Below are 10,000 nucleotides of genomic sequence, written 5' to 3'. Positions count from 1 at the left end.
TATTAAGAAAATTAGTGTTGAACACTGGAACAGTCTTAAGATGTTATGTGTGTGTATTATGGTGTGTTTTTTGTATCCTCACTTCCCCTGTGGCAGAAACAAATGCAATGTATTTATTCATCTTTTTGTTTTAATCATTAAAAAAATTAAACCAAAATAACTGCATGGGTTCAAACTGCAATAATAATATGTATATTTTTACTATTTTTACAGAATAATATCCATGATGACTCCTGAAGACAGTTGGGTAGCAAGATGGCAGAGAATAGGTAATGTGCATATACCTACATATAAGTGGGTCGGAAAGTGCCAGGGATGTAGTTAATAGCCAGGAGCCAGGGAAAATACCCGGCTGAAAAATAACCTTATGCTCTCTCGTGCATATAAATGTCATCAGTAAAACGTTACTTTTGGCTGTTTGGACTTCAGTATTGTCGTATTTCCAGAAGAAACAAGATCATAATCACTCCATTTCGAAGAATGATTCATTTGTGTTAGGTAGAAGGCTCATTGGCCATCACTATTTCTACTTCGTGTACATGAAATAATGTAAACCCAGTTTGTGTATTTCAACCATGTCAGGCAACATATGTATAAGCTGAAATGTTGGTGGGAAAAGTAGGAAAAGTGATTCTGATGTGCTCAGTATAAAGAAATTCTTCAAATCTGCTGAAGCTACTTCATCAAACTCTGGCAGACCGAGTAAAAAATTTGAAGAACGCGCTACTACTACGACAGAATCGGCATGAGACACCAAAGCATGTGTTCAAACAAAGTGACATTTTTTCAAGGAAAAGGCAAAAATAAATGTCTAAAAACATTACGAATGGCCTTGAATTTACCTCCTAAAATCGAGGAAAACGCAAACTTCAAGATTTTCCGGAGGCATGCCCCTGGACCCCCCTAACCCTTAGGCAACCTCGTTCCCAGGGTCTCTTTGTCGATAAGGAGAGAGACCCTGGTTGGGGCTGGTCACATGGCTCTCCTCGACAAACATTTTCCCACTGGGGTAGAGTTTTCGTTATATCTTGACCCGTAACTGAAAAACGGTCAAACTAAAAACAAGTATTTTTGTGACCGATGAGTTTGCAAAAAAGATTTCGTTAGTAGCTAAATGAGCTTCTACAGAACATACACTATCAAAAAATACACCACACGCTACGTTTGTATTATAAATTTGTCGTAAAAGATTCATTCTGCAGTACTGTTGCGACTAAGGAGGGGCTGAATAGGGGCCAGCAAATGCGTCGATCCGTGCTAATTTTTTGCAAAATCCGGCATTCCGCAGATATTTTTTACAAAAATCCGAATCCGCAATTACTGGTAGAGAAGTGAGCACTTAAGAACATTCAACTTAACTTAGCTGACGTTAAAGAAATACCTGTCATTAAATTACCCTACTGTTTATCCGCACTTGGTGCCCAGGTCCATGAAATGTCAAGTTACCATGTTTAAAAGAGTGTAGCAAAATCAAAGGTTTAATCCCCACCATGACCAAGTTGTTTTGTAATTATTAAAGAAATCAAATCCAAAGACAACAGAAATCTCGTAGTATGAAACATAACAATCCGTATTAACCTCACATGCTCGCTTAGTTTCACCACGCTTTTCCAATTGCTGGAATCAACGCAGCACCGAAACTTTTTCTAATCATGAAGGAAGTCATCGTCTTTGGCACCTTCTCGGTAAAAAAAAAAAACGACGCAATCGATGGTCTTTGTCTCAATGACCTCAATGACCTGACCTCCATGTTGACCGTGCTTATGTTACACGTGGTGAGGGTCTGGTGAGTTCAATGGCTTTTTGTCTGGCCGGAACCTGAAATCCTGGGTTCCTAGAGATTACATTGAAGGTCAAAGATATGTTGATCTAGTCTAGTTCTCAGGTCAGGCAGAAAAAAAATTGAAACAGACCACCAAGTTAATTTCCGGGATCCGCACTTCAAAACAAACAAAATTTATAATCCATGTTGAAATATTGAAGAAATCCGTGATCTGCGGAGCATTCAAAAACCGCCAATCCGCAAAATGTGTCCTCAAAATCCGAAATCTGAGTTGTTTTTGTAGCCAAATCCGCCGATCCGCGAACCTATTCACCCCCCTCACTTGGAAATAACTTGTTTAACATTCGAAAGAAAAACGAAAATCAAAGAGCAGATTAAAATACCTGATCGATGGCCGAACATGTTTGTTTCCCATGGATAAGCGTTTCGCTTGTTTTTTTTCACGACCAAACTTTCTTTTCTTTAAATATGTTGCAAACTAGTAGTATATCCTTCATTATCACTCAGTTCGACTGCTTACTTGAGCTTGTTCAAGTATTAAAGTTTGAATCCGGGCCTTCTCACAGGCATACAACAATTCAAACGACGCGAGAAAATTTTCTGTTGCATCTGACTGATTTGACAACACCTTTTTGCCTTTCACGTCGAATTCCATGTGAAGTACATTCAATATCTTGCCGTGAAACGTTTTGTCGACGGTCATCAGGCCTCAAAATCAAATGGGTTCAGTTTGATTCCCTTCCTCGCAATGATGACAAGGCCTACACTGCCACCTCTCCCCAAATGCCCATGTTTGCAAATCTCCCAGCTTTTGGGCTCAACACGTGACCAGCCCCAACCAGGGTGTCTTCTCAACGACAATGGAGACCCTGGGAACGAGATTGGGCCTTTGGCCCAAATTAAGTACCCACCTGTTAAGTGCCTATTACGGTTATAGGCCACTTAGGAAAATACCATAATACTCTTTGTTTGTCCCCCCAAATTGTGCATGAGCATTGTTTTTGTTTTCTCTTGGGACCATTGTAAGTCCCAAGAGAAACTGCAAAAAATGCTTATGCAAAGTTTGGGGGGACAAACAAAGAGTATTATGGTATTTTCCAAAGTGGCCTATGAAAAAAATTTTAGCTACATCCCTAAAGTGCATGATAATACTGTAAGGAAATGCTTGGTGTTACATGTATGTGCACATGTTAGGCTGGAGAGGTAGTGAATGGGTTGCCTGTGGTATGTTAAAAAATGAAAAAATGGCCGCAATGCGTTTCAAACAGGTGCAAAGATTCATTTTAGCAAAAAAAATATTTTGGGGCTAGGGGCACTTTAAAATTAATTCCTCTTTGCAAGCACACTCTAAACTTCTTTCTTCATCAGACTGGGTGGGGGAGGTGTACATGTATGTAGCATTATTCCAACAGCTCAGGGGCAGGCTGATTGGAAACGATTAGGGGTGTAACGATTCATGTTCCTTTCGATTCGATTCGATTTCGATTATTGCCTTTCGGTTTCGATTATTTCGATTCGATTATGCAAAATATTAATGATTTTTAATTCTTGCAAGATGATACACAACGTAAACAACATACAACCCTAAACTCTCAATGTCCTTTGCAATGAAAACTCCAATAGACTTCGTTATTGCCGTTGCTCTGTTGCTCGACCGCGGCAACTTATTCTCCAGAACATCCTGAATTTTTGACTGTCCAGTTTCAGTACTGTTTTTGGTACCCGGCGAAGTTTTTGCCGTCTTTGACTGCAACACTTCTGACTATTCATCAATGCTGTGTTGACTTTTTAAGTGTGCGCTCATGCTTGAGGTCGAACCGGCACAATACTGGAAAGTTGCGAAGCAAATTTTGCAGATAGTTTTAGACTTGTCTGTTGTTCCGTCTTCAGTCGGAAAACCATAATATTTCTACACTGCGGATCGAAAAGAAGCAGGCGGATTCACAATCGCTTGGTCATTCGTCGCCATGTTTGAGAACGTGACAATGAACACGCACATGGTTTGCCTTATTGGAAATTCTCAAGGGGTGGTAGAGGGGCAACATTTTTACCTAGCAACATGGCGCAAGAACTACAAGTTAGCGTCTTTGATCGATTGTCAATGAAAAACACACATCTTATTGAGATCTGGATTCTAAGTTTACAATATAATGACTCACTGAGGGCACTTTTGGAAAGGTATGCAAAAAATCGAACCAAAATCGAAACGTGGAATCAAATAATCGTGAATCGAACCGAAGGTCATAATCGCGATTAATCGAGAATTCGATTAATCGTTACACCCCTAGAAACGATATGCTACTGTTTTAAAGCTCTTGCACCAGATTATACAGTAGGCCTTACTGTAACTATTTTGACAAAGCTAATAAATTAGAGTCAGCAAAAGGTTTGTCAGAGGATTTTAATCTGCATAAAAGAGTAAAGTTTACACAAAGTTGAAGTAGGTGTGAGTCCTCAAATCCAAAATGGGAGGTGAAAAAAATAGTGAAGCTTTGCAAAGTGTTGACTTCTTAAAGAGGAGGTTTCTTTTACTTTTTTAGTTAATATATTACATGTATCACAGTATGTACATCAATGTTATTAAGAGTGTGGCCATCCAAAAATATTCCCCTCATACCAAGTCATTATTTGATTTTAGACACATCAGCCAGAGGTTGTTATGCTATTTCTGTGAGCGGTAAACTACCAGGTCATGTAGTCCGTGACCTAAAGGCTAGAGGAGTTACTTACAAATCAAGGGACAGAACAAACCAGTGAATAAATAAGTTCCAAGATATAAAATTATTTCATGCTTTTACATGTATAATGCTTTATGAGCTATTTTCACAGTACATATAGTTCAAGAATTATTGTAAGTTGGCCTTTCTCTTCTTGTACTGATTATGTAACAGATATGTTATTATACAGTACATACAGTACACTTAAAATCTTCCTAGTTATTCCTGTATGACATGAAAGTTGAAAGAATGGCAAAAGTCTATTACCATGTTACTGTCATTAAGGTATCTCGCTGTAAGAGTGTTGTAACATTGCATTTATTAAAAAAGTTAATTTAAGCATTTGTTTATTCAATGTACATGTAACTTAAGGCATTTTTTCAAAAAATCCATGGGTTTGGAATAAAAATCATTATCTATACAAGATATTGTTTAGTCTTCCTTTAAGATGGCCAGTTTCTCTTGCATAGTCAGGTATGATGACTGTAACAATGCTTCAATTTGTTGATGTTCTGTTTGCATGACTGGCCTCACTGACACACATTTGAAATGTCCAGTTTTTCTGTCCAAAGATCCCACACACCTTTTAAAATAAAAGCCAAATTGATTTTGTAATGAACAGGTAAATTGTAATTGGAATGATGACGAATCTCAACATGTTTTCACTTTGTATTCACCATATAATAAACAACAGAATGGACTAACTTAACTGTCTTCGAATTCTTACAAATTTAATGGGTGTCACCTGTGCATTTGTCCTCTTGTCAATCTCGGAAGGTGACGATCCTGGTATTAAAAAACAAAATGGTTAGACTTCTTTATGTTGACCGATTGAGGAAAGACAGCAGCTGGAACTGCACCCAACACAAGAAAGTTGACAAAAATGACAGCACTCATAATCCAGCTACAAAATTTCATGTTTTAGCCCCAAGCAATCAACCACGCTGTCTGTGGCTTATTGGCATGCGAGCAATAGTTGACGGTATATTTAATAAGGGGTTTTGAGTGGGCCTACATGTAGATGTTGTTAACCCATTCGTCTGGCATTAGACAGAGTAAAATCTCACTCCAGGGAGGGAAAGGATTAACACTGTCGTCATCTACATGTACAAGGAAGTTCGTAGGATACATGTAGCACCCAATATGGTTCCAAAAGGAGCCAACATGATAATTTGTGAGCAACTTAATTTTACAATTTTTGAAGTGCTTTCTTTTGAAAGCTACATTGTACATGTATTAAAGTGCTACTATGATTTTAAAAAAACTTTCCTTCTTCCTTCAGATTTTGAACGCTTGTTTGCGTAGACTTGACTGGCAAAATTTTGGGCTTTGATTTTTGTCCAAAGGCTGTTTACTTTGGGTGTAAGGTCTGGATTTCACGGTCCGCCATAGCCTGCGGGCAGCCTGCCATGTAACTCGAAACCTAGGTCAAAACCTAGGTATAGTCCGTCTGCGCAACGACTCCCAAAAGCTTTTTCTGTATCCCTGTCCGTTTGGCTAGAATCTTGCGCACTCTGTAACTGGACATTTACTCACTCGACAAATCACGCAATCCTTTTAATGAAAGGTTGGAAAGAAAGTTCAATGCCCTAAAGGATCAGTTTCAAATTGATTGTCTCCTATCTGAGCAGGAAAACTCGCTGTGGGAATTTCTTGTATGTAGAAATATATTTGTTACTGTGACAATCCCAAAACCTTAAACACTAGAAATATTTATGAAATGTTATTGTGTTTCAACGGTGGTTTCACAACTTTTGAAAGTAGAAGTTGCGTTGTGGTAAGTAGGAGTTGCAACGCCTGATAAGCGTTGACCCCAAGGGGGGTCTGCGGGTATGCTCTCCCAGATATTTTTGAAATCGTAGACACTCGGAGACACATTTTCCAGCATTCTGATATGCAAAATTGGATACTGAAGATGCCACCAAGACTGAAATATTTTATGACTCCAGCTCTTGCATCAACCTCGTCCCCAGGGCTTTTTGCCGCTAAGAGTGGGACGGCCTGTCCCAGGGCTCTCGGCGGTGAAAAGCCCTGGGAACGAGGTTGCCCTTGCATTCCAGAGTTGTTGCGAAAAAAGTATGCAAATTATGGCTACCGATCAATAAAACTCGATATTGACAAACTTACTTCTCACATCTGGATAACTATAATAATACATAATACCTGAAAATAACCAGTTTTCTTTTGGTTTTTGGCTCTGCAAGCTGTTGCCACATCTGAGCTAAACAAAGCTGTCTAAACCGCTTTTCCGTTTGAATACGGAATATGTTGTGTCTACCAGACTATGCAGGGTTAGAAACCGCTTCCTTCCTGTAATCTGAGCCGGTTTATTTTGCTGTTTACTCAGCAAGTGATCAACTTTTGCATGCAGATTCAGGCGATTTTGCGCCGAAATTCTCGTTGAAAGATCATGTTTATTTACCCACAAACCCTTTCTTGGACACTTCGCTCTTTGGAGAAAGGTTGAGTTATTTTATTCAAGGGAAACAAGCCGTCGCAAATGTGAAAGTTGCCGTTGGACGCAATCTAGCGCAAGAAAACTAAACCGCAACCAGTAACGGTAATAGCCCAATTTCCATATATTAAAATTCAGTCCTAAACAAAAGGCATCATCTCGAAGCTCTGGGGAATAAATAGAAGGATTTGTTATGAGTTTATTCCCCAGAGCCTCGAGATGATGATACCTTTTGTTTAGGACTGAATTTAATATATCGAAAGTGGGCTATTTGTTGGTAGTTTCATGTCGCTTCTGATTGGTTGCTGCGCGATGGAAATGTCAAAATCAAATTAATGTGTTCACGGTTTTTTAAATCCGCACGTGCTACGACATCTTTGATTTCTATTTGTTTGCGATCCAGCAAAGACAAATTCAAACTTTCAATTTCGGTGAGTGTGTCGAACTGTTCCCATCTCTTTGCAAGCAATACCCTTTCATGATTCTGTCCTATAACGTGACGACAGAAATTGCAATAAACAAAATAATTAAACATTGACCTTTTGCGCTGTTGAGAGGCAAAGCACTTTTTCTGTCAGGCAAATAACGGATGCGTGACTCGTCAAGTAAGTGAACTTCGAATCACAAAGCATGTAAGAATCTATCCGATCAGAAAGGGATACAGAAATCCCAGTAAACTCAGAACATGCTTTTCGTAACCGTTGCGCAGACTGACGTTACCAGCGGTTTAGTCTTTCAGCGACGCAGGCTAGGTCCGCCATAACTCAAAACTGATCGATTCGACTTCAGAGGGTTGGATCCAGGGAAAAGTGACATCATTTATATTACTCTCCAGCTTAAATTTAAAGTGTGTGATCACTGTAAATGCAGCTTATTATTACTCTTCATAGCAATCGTTTCCGTTTTTGGACTTTAATTTTTTTAGGAAGGGGTGGGAGGGGGGGGGGGGGGGAGAGAGAGTCGCGATTTGGCTGCACATGCGTAAGATTTCTTTGCCTCATGAAAGGCAGCCCAAATAGTATTCGAACTCGGTATCTCCTTCTTCAGAGGCAATCGCAATAACCACTATCTAAACCATGGACGACTACGCGACAGATCAACAAGGAAATATATATTAAAGAATTGTGTTCATGACCGGAAACGAGTTTTTGTGTTTTCGTTGCACGCAATGCAATATACCGGGCTTATAGGCTAGTTTCGAATTGTGCAGCAACAAAAGAACAGAGTCGAGGTTCAGAGGAATAATTTGCATTTTCCTTTGTTTTGAACAATACAATATGCTAATTATTCCCCTGAACCTCGACACTGTTCTTTTGTTGCTGCACAATTCACAACTAGCCTATTACATAATTTTGTTAATACTCCCGGTATTGTTAAAAAATAGTACTTTTAAATACAATCGTAGAAAGTTGTAAAGCATCTGTATACTGGTTTTTATTGGAGTCAACACCGTTAACAACAGTTTTAAATTTGAACAACTATTGTAGGATAGCACTTAACTGTATGGTTGGGTCACGAACTGTGGACTTTGAACTGGATACTGACCAAGAGATTGTAACATAAAAACTCCCTGAAATATTGTGAACTTTAAAAGAAATCGGCTAAAATTCCTTCGAACAAAGTGTAGGCTACCCGTAGCCCCTTGTTATATATGCAAAACACAAGATTAAAAGTTGGAAAGCCCGAAACTCCTGTGCTGCATAAGTAATACATGCATTGAATTCTTAAACTGGTGAGTCTTTGACGTCATTTTGTCCTCAATCCTGCTCTCTCAAGATTTTAAAGTTAGTAAAGGCGGACCAATAAACAAGAAAATTCCAGGTAAAATAAACAAGTGTGTTCTTTAAATAACGGCTTAAAACTTGGGCCACTTGGTGTTTAGTTAACATAATTAAAATCCAATGAAAAAGAAGAATGGATTTTTTTGGTCATAGCTCTGCAGCACTTTAAGTACTTGCAGTGCAGAGAGATGTCTTACCAAGAGCGTGGCAAGAATGACAAATTCAGGTGGAACGGGGTATGTCGGTGACACTTTTTGGTTAAATGAACCTGTTCTGTTTCACATATTGATAAACTCACCATTTCCCAAAAGGTGCATCTGAAATGATAAGAAAGTATAATAATAATTACGTAAGGGTCGATCCGCACTGAGGACAAACTCTCTTTTTGTCCGGGGCCAATTTAAATGAATTGTCCGACTCGACAAAAATTATTTGCCCTGTTGCATCCGCACTGCTTGTTCACAGGGGAGTCGGATTTCTGAATTTCTGGTGGTCGCTTGTGAGATCTTATGGCGAGACAAATAGAAACAGTAATTTGCTAATGACGCCTGTCATGAAAACAAAAGAAAATAACACGGGCAAAAAAAATTTGTAGGGCCCGAGACAGGACAGCAGCTCTTTTGATAAATTTGTCCGAGTCGAAATATTTTGTCCTTGGAGGACAATCCATCCGCACTGATAAAAACAGTTTTGGCTAAAACAAACAGTTTTGTCCTCAGTGCGGATCGACCCTAATACGTATTATGTTTACAAAGGGAGTGCTGTGGTATAATGGTATATGAAGTATTGGACCAGCAGGGAAAGGCTTTCGTCTGTGCTCAGACTGTACCTCAAAGTTCCTGTTTTGTCTTTTAAGACAAAATTTTTTCCGTTCCCAGCTTGATTTAAAGACACTTGAGAATCCAGGGTCCCTAGAAGCAAAAGAAAATAGACTTGTTTCGTTGCACACGTGTGTTAAGGAACTTAAAGTTTCTGTCGAGTTCTTACGGGTTGTTATTCTACTATACAGAAACAGTGAGAATTGTAGTCTCATTAAACGCTTTATTACAATGCTCCTGAATATACAGTTGGTAACAATTTTTACACAAAATCAGATCACGTGGTTACATAGGAGATTACATCGTTTGACATTAATAGCATGCATTAAAACACTACAGTCTCAGAGAACTAGAGGATGCAGAACCATCTGTTGAGAGGCATTACTAAACCACGAAACAAAGCACCGAAACAGCTATTTCATTCTACAGAATTTCTTTCTTTTTTC

General features: G+C 39.0%; 2 protein-coding genes across 2 annotated transcripts in view; one reads left to right on the top strand and one right to left on the bottom strand.

Annotated features, from left to right (window-relative positions):
- Nucleotides 1–4,924, top strand: part of LOC137975091 (transcription elongation factor SPT4-A-like) — a 13,342-nt gene extending 8,418 nt beyond the window's left edge. Inside the window, exons 3-4 of the mRNA XM_068822144.1 lie at nucleotides 214–269; nucleotides 4,422–4,924. Of these exons, the coding sequence (XP_068678245.1) occupies nucleotides 214–269; nucleotides 4,422–4,540 (175 nt within the window). The 3' untranslated portion in view covers nucleotides 4,541–4,924. The remainder of the gene's footprint in view (nucleotides 1–213; nucleotides 270–4,421) is intronic.
- LOC137975090 (spermatogenesis-associated protein 22-like) overlaps nucleotides 4,922–10,000 on the bottom strand; it is a 10,665-nt gene continuing 5,586 nt past the window's right edge. Inside the window, exons 5-8 of the mRNA XM_068822143.1 lie at nucleotides 9,566–9,647; nucleotides 9,035–9,053; nucleotides 5,246–5,286; nucleotides 4,922–5,083 (exon numbers count right to left, since the gene is read on the bottom strand). Of these exons, the coding sequence (XP_068678244.1) occupies nucleotides 4,933–5,083; nucleotides 5,246–5,286; nucleotides 9,035–9,053; nucleotides 9,566–9,647 (293 nt within the window). The 3' untranslated portion in view covers nucleotides 4,922–4,932. The remainder of the gene's footprint in view (nucleotides 5,084–5,245; nucleotides 5,287–9,034; nucleotides 9,054–9,565; nucleotides 9,648–10,000) is intronic.

Source organism: Montipora foliosa, chromosome 11 (assembly GCF_036669935.1).
Source record: "Montipora foliosa isolate CH-2021 chromosome 11, ASM3666993v2, whole genome shotgun sequence".
Classification (NCBI taxonomy): Eukaryota; Metazoa; Cnidaria; class Anthozoa; order Scleractinia; family Acroporidae; genus Montipora; species Montipora foliosa.
The sequence above is the reverse complement of the archived record's forward strand: the minus strand, read 5'-3'. Positions and strand labels throughout refer to the sequence as shown.